Source organism: Chiloscyllium plagiosum, unplaced genomic scaffold, assembly GCF_037043375.1.
Source record: "Chiloscyllium plagiosum isolate Xiang-an unplaced genomic scaffold, Cpla_swu_hap1 HiC_scaffold_49, whole genome shotgun sequence".
In the NCBI taxonomy this organism is placed as follows: domain Eukaryota; kingdom Metazoa; phylum Chordata; class Chondrichthyes; order Orectolobiformes; family Hemiscylliidae; genus Chiloscyllium; species Chiloscyllium plagiosum.
This window is the reverse complement of record NW_028270187.1, coordinates 575,426-589,580: the sequence shown is the minus strand read 5'-3', so window position 1 is coordinate 589,580 and position 14,155 is coordinate 575,426. Positions and strand designations below refer to the sequence as shown.

At 63.7% G+C, this 14,155-nt stretch overlaps 1 protein-coding gene across 1 annotated transcript in view; it reads left to right on the top strand.

Annotated features, from left to right (window-relative positions):
• The window catches only part of LOC122547460 (uncharacterized), a 30,353-nt gene extending 17,452 nt beyond the window's left edge, over positions 1–12,901 (top strand). Inside the window, exon 4 of the mRNA XM_087984589.1 lies at positions 6,418–12,901. Coding sequence (XP_087840715.1) covers positions 6,418–11,386 — 4,969 coding nt within the window. The 3' untranslated portion in view covers positions 11,387–12,901. The remainder of the gene's footprint in view (positions 1–6,417) is intronic.
• The last annotated feature ends 1,254 nt before the right edge of the window (positions 12,902–14,155 follow it).

The following is a 14,155-nucleotide window of genomic DNA, read 5'->3' as shown; positions in this document are numbered from 1 at the left end:
GCACGCATGGATACGCCCGCGCACGCATGGATACGCCCGCGCACGCATGGATACGCCCGCGCACGCATGGATACGCCCGCGCACGCATGGATACGCCCGCGCACGCATGGATACGCCCGCGCACGCATGGATACGCCCGCGCACGCATGGATACGCCCGCGCACGCATGGATACGCCCGCGCACGCATGGATACGCCCGCGCACGCATGGATACGCCCGCGCACGCATGGATACGCCCGCGCACGCATGGATACGCCCGCGCACGCATGGATACGCCCGCGCACGCATGGATACGCCCGCGCACGCATGGATACGCCCGCGCACGCATGGATACGCCCGCGCACGCATGGATACGCCCGCGCACGCATGGATACGCCCGCGCACGCATGGATACGCCCGCGCACGCATGGATACGCCCGCGCCACGCACACACAGAAACACGCACACGCATGCATAGATATGCCCAAATGCATAGATACGCATGCATGCGTGCACACGCTCACACGCACGCAGAGATACGCAAGTACACGCACACATGAACACGTGCTCACACACCCGTACACGCAGACGCACGCACAGATACACATGCATGCACCCACACATGTACACACCACACATGTACACACCACAGACGTGGACACACACACCACAGACACCCACACTCCTTTTTGACAGGTTCCACCTCTGCCCTGTACAGGACAATGTTGGAGAGATTATCTGGGGACGGAGGGTTCGGGGTACACCCCTGTGTAGAACTCCAGGGGAAGTGTGTGGGGTGGGGGGGTGAGGAGGGAGAGTGCGGGAGGTCAGTCATTTGGAGACGGTGCCTCGGCAGCATTTCAGTCACCCGGGGTCGTTTGTAACCGTTGTACCTGTAAACGAAAGACGCGATCAGGGCTGAAACAGCTCTCTGACGTTAAGTTCCTCTTGGGACCTTGAGGTCCCCTTTCGGATAATCCAATATTCGGAGAATTGATAGCCGGATGGTCGAGGTTCCTCTGTGTAGCTAAGGTGAATGGCAGGTGTCTTTTCCTGAGTGTGGGATATTTCTGGCCTCGAACTAGCAGCAGGGGTCGGCCGTGGCTAATCTTTTCATGAACTCAGCTCCACTTACCCGCATTCTTACCACGTCCCTTAATTTCTTTTCAAAAACGTACCTACCCTAGCTTTGAAAAGTGGTTTCTGCAGTAGCGTCAACTCCTCCCTGGGAAAGGAACTCCATTAATTGACAATCCTCTCGGTGAACAAGCTCAGTTCAGTCCTAAGCCTGCTTCCTCTAATCTTGAGTCACAGAGATGTACAGCGTGGAAACAGACCCTTCGGTCCAACCCATCCATGCCGACCCAGATATCCCAACCCCATCTAGTCCCACCTGCCAGCACCCGGCCCATGTCCCTCCAAACCCCTTCCTATTCACATACCCATCCAAATGCCTCTTAAATGTTGCAATTGTACCAGCCTCCACCACATCCTCTGGCAGCTCATTCCACACACGTACCACCCTCTGGGTGGAAAAAGTTGCCCCTTAGGTCTCTTTTATATCTTTCCCCTCTCACCCTAAACCCTATGCCCCTCTAGTTCTGGACTCCCCAACCCCAGGGGGAAAATACTTGGTCTATTTATCCTATCCATGCCCCTCATAATTTTGTAAACCTCTATAAGGTCACCCCTCAGCCTCCGACGCTCCAGGGAAAACAGCTCCAGCCTGTTCAGCCTCTCCCTGTGGCTCAGATCCTCCAACCCTGGCAACCTCCTTGTAAATCCTTCCTGAACCCTTTCGCGTTCCGCAACATCTTTCCGATAGGAGGGAGACCTGAGGCAACGCCCTCTTATCCTAGTCTCACCCACCAATGGAAGCATCCTACGCGTCTCCATTTTATCAGCTCCCGCCATAATTTTATATAAGATTCCCCCCTCCCCCTAATTCTTCTGAATTCCAGTGCATCCCCATAACTCCCGAAACAAGCCAGCCAACCTCCTGTGCACCCCCTCCAGTGCCAGTCCATCCTTGCAGAAGTAAGGAGACCACAGCTGTACACAGTGCCCCAGGTATGGCCTCTCCAACTGTACACAGTGCCCCAGGTATGGCCTCACCAACTGTACACAGTGCCCCAGGTATGGCCTCACCAACTGTACACAGTGCCCCAGGTATGGCCTCTCCAACTGTACACAGTGCCCCAGGTATGGCCTCACCAACTGTACACAGTGCCCCAGGTATGGCCTCACCAGCTGTACACAGTGCCCAGGTATGGCCTCACCAGCTGTACACAGTGCCCAGGTATGGCCTCACCAACTGTACACAGTGCCCCAGGTATGGCCTCACCAACTGTACACAGTGCCCCAGGTATGGCCTCACCAACTGTACACAGTGCCCCAGGTATGGCCTCACCAACTGTACACAGTGCCCCAGGTATGGCCTCACCAACTGGACACAGTGCCCCAGGTATGGCCTCACCAACTGTACACAGTGCCCCAGGTATGGCCTCACCAACTGTACACAGTGCCCCAGGTATGGCCTCACCAGCTGTACACAGTGCCCCAGGTATGGCCTCACCAACTGTACACCGTGCCCCAGGTATGGCCTCACCAACTGTACACAGTGCCCCAGGTATGGCCTCACCAACTGTACACAGTGCCCCAGGTATGGCCTCACCAACTGGACACAGTGCCCCAGGTATGGCCTCACCAACTGTACACCGTGCCCCAGGTATGGCCTCACCAACTGTACACAGTGCCCCAGGTATGGCCTCTCCAACTGTACACAGTGCCCCAGGTATGGCCTCACCAGCTGTACACAGTGCCCCAGGTATGGCCTCACCAACTGTACACAGTGCCCCAGGTATGGCCTCACCAACTGTACACAGTGCCCCAGGTATGGCCTCACCAGCTGTACACAGTGCCCCAGGTATGGCCTCACCAACTGGACACAGTGCCCCAGGTATGGCCTCACCAACTGTACACAGTGCCCCAGGTATGGCCTCACCAGCTGTACACAGTGCCCAGGTATGGCCTCACCAACTGTACACCGTGCCCCAGGTATGGCCTCACCAACTGTACACAGTGCCCCAGGTATGGCCTCACCAACTGTACACAGTGCCCCAGGTATGGCCTCACCAGCTGTACACAGTGCCCCAGGTATGGCCTCACCAACTGGACACAGTGCCCCAGGTATGGCCTCACCAGCTGTACACAGTGCCCCAGGTATGGCCTCACCAACTGTACACAGTGCCCCAGGTATGGCCTCACCAGCTGTACACAGTGCCCCAGGTATGGCCTCACCAACTGTACACCGTGCCCCAGGTATGGCCTCACCAGCTGTACACCGTGCCCCAGGTATGGCCTCACCAGCACCTTGTGCACCCTTCACATTACACCCCCACCCCCCGGCTTTTAAACTCAACGGGGCGCATGTTTAAGGGGAGAGGAGATAGATTTTTTTTTTAAAAGGCACGAGGGGCAATTTCCTTGTAACTACACAGGGTGGTTGGCGTGTGGAATGATTCTCCGGAGGGAGGGGTGGATGTGGTGACACTGCAAAGACTTTTGGAGATGTCCATGGATAGGAAAGGGTTTGGAGGGTCAGGGAATGGAGAGGGGGGGAAGGGGGGGGTTCCCGTTTAGTTTGGGGATTATCGATGGACCGAAGAGTCGCTATGAGCCAACCACAGGCCAATGGGAGCAGTTTGGTTTGGGAAGACGGTTGGCGAGTTGGACAGAAGGGTCCGTTTTCCCAGCTGTCTGACTCTGTAACGGGATTGAGTCGGCCTTTGTGCGTCGGTATGTTATGGCAGTGACTTGCCATGGGTTGGATTATTTAACCATCTCTGTCTCTCTCTCTCTCTGTGTCTCTCTGTCTCTCTCCCACTTTCTCTCTGTCTCTCCCCCTCTCACGCCCTCCCACCCCCCCACACCCTCCCCCAACCCCCACACCCTCCCCCCCCCCTCTCACGCCCTCCCCCCCCTCGCCCCCTCCCTCCCCCCTCGCCCCCACTCCCCTCCCCCTCTCGCCCCCACTCCCCTTCCCCTCTCGCCCCCACTCCCCTCCCCCTCTCGCCCCCACTCCCCTCCCCCTCTCGCCCCCACTCCCCTCCCCCTCTCGCCCCCACTCCCCTCCCCCTCTCGCCCCCACTCCCCTCCCCCTCTCGCCCCCACTCCCCTCCCCCTCTCGCCCCCACTCCCCTCCCCCTCTCGCCCCCACTCCCCTCCCCCTCTCGCCCCCACTCCCCTCCCCCCTCGCCCCCACTCCCCTCCCCCTCTCGCCCCCACTCCCCTCCCCCTCTCTCCCCTCCCCCTCTCGCCCCCACTCCCCTCCCCCTCTCGCCCCCACTCCCCTCCCCCTCTCGCCCCCACTCCCCTCCCCCTCTCGCCCCCACTCCCCTCCCCCTCTCTCCCCTCCCCCTCTCGCCCCCACTCCCCTCCCCCCTCGCCCCCACTCCCCTCCCCCCTCGCCCCCACTCCCCTCCCCCTCTCGCCCCCACTCCCCTCCCCCTCTCTCCCCTCCCCCTCTCGCCCCCACTCCCCTCCCCCTCTCTCCCCTCCCCCTCTCGCCCCCACTCCCCTCCCCCCTCGCCCCCACTCCCCTCCCCCTCTCGCCCCCACTCCCCTCCCCCTCTCGCCCCCTCCCCCTCTCGCCCCCACTCCCCTCCCCCTCTCGCCCCCACTCCCCTCCCCCTCTCGCCCCCACTCCCCTCCCCCTCTCGCCCCCACTCCCCTCCCCCCTCGCCCCCACTCCCCTCCCCCCTCGCCCCCACTCCCCTCCCCCCTCGCCCCCACTCCCCTCCCCCCTCGCCCCCACTCCCCTCCCCCCTCGCCCCCACTCCCCTCCCCCCTCGCCCCCACTCCCCTCCCCCCTCGCCCCCACTCCCCTCCCCCTCTCGCCCCCACTCCCCTCCCCCCTCGCCCCCACTCCCCTCCCCCCTCGCCCCCACTCCCCTCCCCCCTCGCCCCCACTCCCCTCCCCCTCTCGCCCCCACTCCCCTCCCCCTCTCGCCCCCACTCCCCTCCCCCTCTCTCCCCTCCCCCTCTCGCCCCCACTCCCCTCCCCCTCTCGCGCCCACTCCCCTCCCCCCTCGCCCCCACTCCCCTCCCCCCTCGCCCCCACTCCCCTCCCCCTCTCGCCCCCACTCCCCTCCCCCTCTCTCCCCTCCCCCTCTCGCCCCCACTCCCCTCCCCCTCTCGCCCCCACTCCCCTCCCCCCTCGCCCCCACTCCCCTCCCCCCTCGCCCCCACTCCCCTCCCCCCTCGCCCCCACTCCCCTCCCCCCTCGCCCCCACTCCCCTCCCCCTCTCGCCCCCACTCCCCTCCCCCCTCGCCCCCACTCCCCTCCCCCCTCGCCCCCACTCCCCTCCCCCTCTCGCCCCCACTCCCCTCCCCCCTCGCCCCCACTCCCCTCCCCCCTCGCCCCCACTCCCCTCCCCCCTCGCCCCCACTCCCCTCCCCCTCTCGCCCCCACTCCCCTCCCCCTCTCGCCCCCACTCCCCTCCCCCTCTCTCCCCTCCCCCTCTCGCCCCCACTCCCCTCCCCCCTCGCCCCCACTCCCCTCCCCCCTCGCCCCCACTCCCCTCCCCCTCTCTCCCCTCCCCCTCTCGCCCCCACTCCCCTCCCCCTCTTGCCCCCACTCCCCTCCCCCCTCGCCCCCACTCCCCTCCCCCCTCGCCCCCACTCCCCTCCCCCCTCGCCCCCACTCCCCTCCCCCTCTCGCCCCCACTCCCCTCCCCCCTCGCCCCCACTCCCCTCCCCCTCTCGCCCCCACTCCCCTCCCCCTCTCGCCCCCACTCCCCTCCCCCTCTCGCCCCCACTCCCCTCCCCCTCTCTCCCCTCCCCCTCTCGCCCCCACTCCCCTCCCCCTCTCGCCCCCACTCCCCTCCCCCCTCGCCCCCACTCCCCTCCCCCCTCGCCCCCACTCCCCTCCCCCCTCGCCCCCACTCCCCTCCCCCCTCGCCCCCACTCCCCTCCCCCCTCGCCCCCACTCCCCTCCCCCCTCGCCCCCACTCCCCTCCCCCCTCGCCCCCACTCCCCTCCCCCCTCGCCCCCACTCCCCTCCCCCCTCGCCCCCACTCCCCTCCCCCCTCGCCCCCACTCCCCTCCCCCCTCGCCCCCACTCCCCTCCCCCTCTCGCCCCCACTCCCCTCCCCCTCTCGCCCCCACTCCCCTCCCCCTCTCTCCCCTCCCCCTCTCGCCCCCACTCCCCTCCCCCCTCGCCCCCACTCCCCTCCCCCTCTCTCCCCTCCCCCTCTCGCCCCCACTCCGCTCCCCCTCTCGCGCCCTCCCTCCCTCCCCCTCCCCCCTCCCCTCCCCCCTCCCCTCCCCCTCCCCTCCCTCCCTCCCCCTCCCCCCTCCCCTCCCCCCTCCCCTCCCCCTCCCCCCTCCCCTCCCCCCTCCCCTCCCCCCCCCCCCCCCCCCCCCTCCCCCGGGCAGGTGTGACGTGTGCGGGAAGCTCTTCTCTCAGTCCTGTAAGCTCCTGGCCCACCAGTGCATCCACACCGGGGAGAAGCCCTTCCGGTGCCCGGCCTGCGGCCGCTCGTACAACCGCTTGGACAACCTGCGCCGGCACCAGCGCTCCCACCTGGTGGAGCGGCCGCACGTCTGCCCGGTCTGCGGGCGGGCCTTCGCCGACCCTGACCGCCTGCTCTGCCACCAGCGCAGCCACGCCGCCGAGAAGCCCTTCCGGTGCCCCGCGTGCGGCCGCGGCTTCGCCCGCTCCGCCAAGCTGGCCCTGCACCGGTGCCCGCGCGCCGTCGGCGGCCCCCCCGGCGAGCGCCTGCACCGCTGCGGCGACTGCGGCAAGACCTACAGCCGCCCGGAGAACCTGCGGCGCCACCGGCGCTGCCACGGCCGGCTGCGCAAGGGCCTGCACTGCCTGCTGTGCCAGAAGACGTTCAACCTGTTCTCCACCTTCCTGGCGCACCAGGCGCTGCACACCGGCGAGAAGCCCTTCCGCTGCGGCGTCTGCCACAAGGGCTTCGGTGCCTCCGGCTCGCTCCTGGCCCACCAGTCCATCCACACCGGTCAGAAGCCCTACCGCTGCGGCGACTGCGGCAGCAGCTACAACCGCCTGGACAACCTGCGGCGCCACCAGCGGTCGCACCAGGGCGGCCCGGCCCCGGACGGGGAGGGGAGGCGGAGGAGGAGGAGGAGGGATGCCGCGGTCAAGGCCGCCCAGGAGGAGCGGGCCGCCCGCCTCCAGCTGGTCTTCAGGTGCGAGGTCTGCGGGGAGACGTTCCCGGCGCTGTCTGAGCTCCAGGCTCACCGTCTGGGCCACTCGGAGACTTCATTCCCCTGTGACGTCTGTGGGGAGACGTTCCCGGCGCTGTCTGAGCTCCAGGCTCACCGTCTGGGCCACTCGGAGACTTCATTCCCCTGTGACGTCTGCGGGGAGACGTTCCCGGCGCTGTCTGACCTGCAGACCCACCGTCTGGGCCACTCGGAGACTTCATTCCCCTGTGACGTCTGCGGGGAGACGTTCCCGGCGCTGTCTGAACTCCAGGCTCACCGTCTGGGCCACTCGGAGAACTCGTACAAGTGCGACGTCTGCAGGGAGACGTTCCCGGCGCTGTCTGAACTCCAGGCTCACCGTCTGGGCCACTCGGAGACTTCATTCCCCTGTGACGTCTGCGGGGAGACGTTCCCCGCGCTGTCTGACCTGCAGACCCACCGTCTGGGCCACTCGGAGACTTCATTCCCCTGTGACGTCTGCGGGGAGACGTTCCCGGCGCTGTCTGACCTCCAGACTCACCGTCTGGGCCACTCGGAGACCTCGTACGGGTGCGACGTCTGTGGGGAGACGTTCCCCACACTGTCTGACCTCCAAACTCACCATCTGGGCCACGCGGAGACTTCATTCCCCTGTGACGTCTGCGGGGAGACGTTCCCCGCACTGTCTGACCTCCAAACTCACCATCTGGGCCACGCGGAGACTTCATTCCCCTGTGACGTCTGCGGGGAGACGTTCCCCGCACTGTCTGACCTCCAGACCCACCGTCTGGGCCACGAGGAGAGGCGGGAAGGACACCGCTGTGACTCCTGTGGGGAGACATTTCTCCGACCGGATGAGCTTCTGGTGCACAGCTATGTGCACGCAGGCGAGCGCCCCTTCACCTGCACCGTCTGCGGGCGTGGTTTCACCAAAGCATCTTCCCTGTGTGCCCACCAGGCTATCCACACCGGCCAGAAGTCTTACCGCTGTCCTGTCTGCCCAAAGAGCTACAACCGTCTGGATAACCTGAGACGTCACCAACGTGTGCATTTGGGGGAGCGGCCCTTCCGGTGCACGGTGTGCGGCGAGGGCTTTGTCTCCTCGGCGCTCCTGCGTGCCCACCGGGCGGCCCAGCACCCTGGCGTCACCCGCGCTCCCCCCTCCTCCTCCTCCTCCTCCTCCCCCCAACCACCACCGGTGTCCGCCAACCGCCCCGCGTCCCCGGACCCGGTCATCCATGTGGCCACGCGCTTTGAGTGCCGGGTGTGCGGCGAGGGCTTTGCTGACTCACTGGGACTCCGCGCCCATCGCTCTCTGCACCTCCAGCCCTCCTACCAGTGCCCTGAGTGCGGGGAGATCTTCAACGACTCGTCTTCGCTACAATCCCATCGCTTGACCCACGTAGACTCGTCCTACCCGTGTCCCGAGTGTAGGGAAATCTTCGATGATTTATCATCGCTACAAACCCATCGCTTGACCCACGTAGACTCGTCCTACCAGTGTCCCGAGTGTAGGGAGATCTTCGATGATTTATCATCGCTCCAAACCCATCGCTTGACCCACGTAGACTCGTCCTACCAGTGTCCCGAGTGTAGGGAGATCTTCGATGATTTATCATCGCTCCAAACCCATCGCTTGACCCACGTAGACTCGTCCTACCAGTGTCCTGAGTGTAGGGAGATCTTCGATGATTTATCATCGCTACAAACCCATCGCTTGACCCACGTAGACTCGTCCTACCAGTGTCCTGAGTGTAGGGAGATCTTCGATGATTTATCATCGCTCCAAACCCATCGCTTGACCCACGTAGACTCGTCCTACCAGTGTCCCGAGTGTAGGGAGATCTTCGATGATTTATCATCGCTCCAAACCCATCGCTTGACCCACGTAGACTCGTCCTACCAGTGCCCCGAGTGTAGGGAGATCTTCAAAGATCCATCATCGCTCCAAACCCATCGCTTGACCCACGTAGACTCATCCTACCAGTGTCCTGAATGTAGGAAGATTTTTGAAGACCTATCATTGCTCCAAGTCCATCTTTTGACCCACGTAGACTCGTCCTACCAGTGCCCTGAGTGTAGGGAGATCTTTGATGATCCATCATCGCTCCAAACCCATCGCTTGACCCACGTAGACTCGTCCTACCAGTGCCCCGAGTGTAGGGAGATCTTTGATGATCCATCATCGCTCCAAACCCATCGCTTGACCCACGTAGACTCGTCCTACCAGTGCCCTGAGTGTAGGGAGATCTTTGATGATCCATCATCACTCCAAACCCATCGCTTGACCCACGTAGACTCGTCCTACCAGTGTCCCGAGTGTAGGGAGATCTTCGATGATTTATCATCGCTCCAAACCCATCGCTTGACCCACGTAGACTCGTCCTACCAGTGTCCCGAGTGTAGGGAGATCTTCGATGATTTATCATCACTCCAAACCCATCGCTTGACCCATGTAGACTCGTCCTACCAGTGTCCTGAGTGTAGGGAGATCTTTGATGATCCATCATCACTCCAAACCCATCGCTTGACCCATGTAGACTCGTCCTACCAGTGCCCTGAGTGTAGGGAGATCTTCGATGATTTATCATCGCTACAAACCCATCGCTTGACCCACGTAGACTCATCCTACCAGTGCCCTGAGTGTAGGGAGATCTTCGATGATTTATCATCGCTCCAAACCCATCGCTTGACCCACGTAGACTCGTCCTACCAGTGTCCTGAGTGTAGGGAGATCTTCGATGATCCATCATCGCTCCAAACCCATCGCTTGACCCACGTAGACTCGTCCTACCAGTGTCCCGAGTGTAGGGAGATCTTCGATGATTTATCATCGCTACAATCCCATCGCTTGACCCACGTAGACTCGTCCTACCAGTGTCCCGAGTGCGGGGAGATCTTTGATGATTCCTCCTCTCTCCAAACTCATCGGGCCGTCCACGCCAATGCCTCATACCGCTGCCCTGAGTGCGGTGAGGTGTTCGCCGACTCGCCCGCCCTCCAAACTCACCGTCTGAGCCACGCCGACGCCTCGTACCAGTGCCCCGAGTGCCGGGAGATCTTCGACGACTCCCCTTCCCTGGCCGCCCACCGGCTCGGCCACGTCGACGCCGGTTACCGGTGCGCCGGCTGCGGCCAGGACCTGGAGGGCGCCCTGGCCCTCTCCGCCCACCGGTGCCCGGCCGCGCCGGGAGACAAGCCCTTCCGGTGCCTGCTGTGCGGCAAGGGCTTCAGCCAGGCCGTCTCGCTCAGGAAGCACCGGTGTGCCGGCGGTGGGAGGGGAGCCGAGGGGGTCCCCCCGAGTCCGCCAGCCGTGGTCCCCAGGGGCTCCCGGCTCTCCCGGCGCCCCGGGGAGCGCTGCTTCCGCTGCCCGGCGTGCCCCAAGGGCTACAACCGCCTGGACAACCTTCGGCGGCACCAGCGAGTGCACCTGGGCGAGAGGCCCTTCCGGTGCACGGCGTGCGGCGAGGGCTTCCCGTCGTCGGCCTCTCTGCGGGCACACCGGGCGTCCCGGCACTCTGGGCGCCCCCCACCGCGGCGCGGGGGCGCCCCCTTCGAGGGAGGTCCCTTCCCCTGGGGGGGCAGGGGGGAGGCGGTGGCGCCGGAACCCTGCCCCTCCCCGGGGTCGGCGCTCGGCTGCGACCTGTGCGGGGAGCGGCTGCCAGACGCCCTCTCCCTCCGCACCCACCGCCTCCTGCACACCTGGGGGGAGGCCGGGGGCAGGGAGGGGCGGGAGGAAGGGGACGCCTGCCGGTGCCCGCAGTGCGGTGCCACCTTGCCCAGCCCCTCTGCCCTGGACGAGCACCTCCTGCTGCACGCCTGGGAGCGGCCCTTCGGCTGCGACGTGTGTGAGGCGCGGTTCGCCGACTCCTGTGCCCTGACCGAGCACCAGCTGGGGCACGGCGCGGGGCTCGGCACCCCCGCCCTCCCCCGGGTGGGGACAGGCGCCTCCCCTCCCTCCTCCTCCCCCTCCCCTTCCCCCTCCCCCTCCCCTTCCTCCTCCAGCGCCCACCACAAACCCTTCACCTGCCCGGTGTGCCAAAAGTCCTTTGGCGCCGGCCCGGCACTGCGCGCCCACCGCACCATCCACACCGGCGACAAGCCCTACCGCTGCCAGGTCTGCGCCCGCAGCTACAACCGGCTGGACAACCTCCGCAGGCACCAGTCCACCCACCTCAAGGCGCCGCATTGACCGGCAATAGCGCTGAGCCCACCCCCCCCCCTCGCACACCCACCGCGTTCCCCGGCGTCACCCGCCAGAACCAGGGTGGGGGGGGGGGTGGTGGTGTGTATCTGGGCAGAGGGAGCCGCGGCAAACCGGCTCCCCCCTCCGGCCCCAGGCAGGGGGCGCTCTCTCGCTCTCTTCCCCCCCCCCCACCCCTCCCAATCCTTCCAGGCAGGGAGGGGGAATCGCGGCGTTTCTCCCTCTCGGGGTGCACAGGCAGGATTGTTTCGGGGGGGGGGGGGGGAAACGGCGATGGTGGAGGGTGAGCGCGGGTCTGTGTCTGACTCTGTGCCGTCTCAGTCCCTGGGAGTGAGGGGGGCGGTGTAGAGGGAGCTTTACTCTGTATCTAACCCCCCTGTCCCTGGGAGTGAGGGGGACGGTGTAGAGGGAGCTTTACTCTGTATCTAACCCCCCTGTCCCTGGGAGTGGAGGACGGTGTAGAGGGAGCTTTACTCTGTATCTAACCCCCCTGTCCCTGGGAGTGGAGGACGGTGTAGAGGGAGCTTTACTCTGTATCTAACCCCCTGTCCCTGGGAGTGGGGGGCGGTGAAGAGGGAGCTTTACTCTGTATCTAACCCCCTGTCCCTGGGAGTGGGGGGGCGGTGTAGAGGGAGCTTTACTCTGTATCTAACCCCCTGTCCCTGGGAGTGGGGGGGGCGGTGTAGAGGGAGCTTTACTCTGTATCTAACCCCCTGTCCCTGGGAGTGGGGGGACGGTGTAGAGGGAGCTTTACTCAGTATCTAACCCCCCTGTCCCTGGGAGTGGGGGGGACGGTGTAGAGGGAGCTTTACTCTGTATCTAACCCCCCTGTCCCTGGGAGTGTTTGATGGGGAGACGGTCTAGAGGGAGCTTTACTCTGTATCTAATCTGCTGTCCCTGGGTATATTTAATGTGGGACAGCTTAAAGAGAGCATTACTCTGTATCTAACACTGTGCTGTCCCTGCTCTGGGAGTGTTTGATGGGGACAGTGTGGAGGGGGCTTTACTCTCCATCTGAACCTCAGTCCTTGGGAGTGTTTCATAGGGGACAGTGTAGAGGGCGATCTCTCAGCATTGACCCTCCGACAGTGCGGCACTCCCTCAGCACTGACCCTCCGACAGTGCCCGCTCCCTCAGCACTGACCCTCCGACAGTGCCCGCTCCCTCAGCACTGACCCTCCGACAGTGCCCGCTCCCTCAGCACTGACCCTCCGACAGTGCGGCGCTCCCTCAGCACTGACCCCCCCAGCACAGAGAGATGGTGGGGGGAAACCTGTTACCTGCCGAACTCAGTCTTGGATGCTAACATTACAAGAGCTGGTTCACTTGGAATCTCTATTTAATATAAATCAATATATCCTCACATTGCGATCCCTGTTAGTTAGTTGAGTGGAAAATGTTTGACTGTCTTTCCCACAACCTGAATGTGGCATTTTGTTGGTCTGATTCCTTCCTTCTGAAAGAATATCATTAAAAACAAAAGTCATTTTAAACAAACTGAGAGACGGGCGGTGCTGGCGTCCTGATGCTTTGTCATTTGTGTAACTGGGCGGCCAGCAGGCGCTGTGGGTCATCGACCGCAGCAGAACTGTACTCCAGCACAATCTGAAACCTCGCGGTGCGGCATATCTCCCCACCGACTCAACCGTAACCATCAGGGGATCCCTCCCCCAACCAAATCCTCACGGATACCAGTCTTCGGCAGCTTGCGTCCACCCCACGTGATATGGAGAAACAGCCAGACGCTACAAAGGCTACGGGCCCCGATAACGTCCCGGTAATAGCACCGAAGACTTGTGCTCCAGGACCTGCCACTTCCCAAGCTGGTCCAGTTCCAGTCCCACGCTGGCAACGACTGGGCGATGTGTAAAGTTGCCCAGGTCTGTCCTGTACGTTAAAAAGCCGGACAGATCCAATCTGGCCAATTCCTGCTTCCCCACCACCCCATCAGTCTCCTCTCCGTGGTCAGTGACGTGAGGGAAGGGGTTACCAACAGTGCTATCGAGCAGCACCCGCTCACCAATGACCTGCTCGGTGACGCCCAGTTTGGGGGGTTCCCCCAGGGTCACTCAGTTCTGGACCTCATTACAGCCTTGGGTCAAACGTGGAAAAAAGGAGCCAGATTGCAGAAGGGGAGAGGTACAGCTCTTGGTATGGGGGCTGTATCCGACCGAGTGTGGCATCACGGAGCTCCGAGACAAACTGGGATGAATGGGCACACACCCTCCACCGCTCAGAGTCCCACCTGGCACAGAGGAAGTGGGTTGTGGTTGTTGGAGGGTCAGACATCTCAGCTCCAGGATATCTCTGCAGGAGTCCTTCAGGGTAGTGTCCCAGACCCCAACCCTCCTTCAGCTGCTTCATCAATGACCCTTCCCCCGTCAACCCCCCCCCCCAGCGTAAGGTCAGAAGTGGGAGGGTGTCCACCGATGGTCACACAGAGTTCAGCCCCATTCGCCCGTCCCACAGATACTGAGATAGTCCGTGTCCAAATCCAGCAGGATCTGGGCAATACCCAGGCTTGGGCTGACAAGTGGCAAGGAACATTCATGCCATCCAAATGCCAGGCTCTGACCATCACCAATAAGGGAGAATCTAGCCATCGCCCCCTTGACGTTCAATGGTGTTACCGTCACTGAATCCCCCCTCCCCCCACTATCAACATCCTGGGGATTCCCATTGAGAGAGAATCTAACCATCGCCCCCTTGACGTTCAATGGTGTTACCGTCACTGAATCCCCCCTCCCCCCCACTATC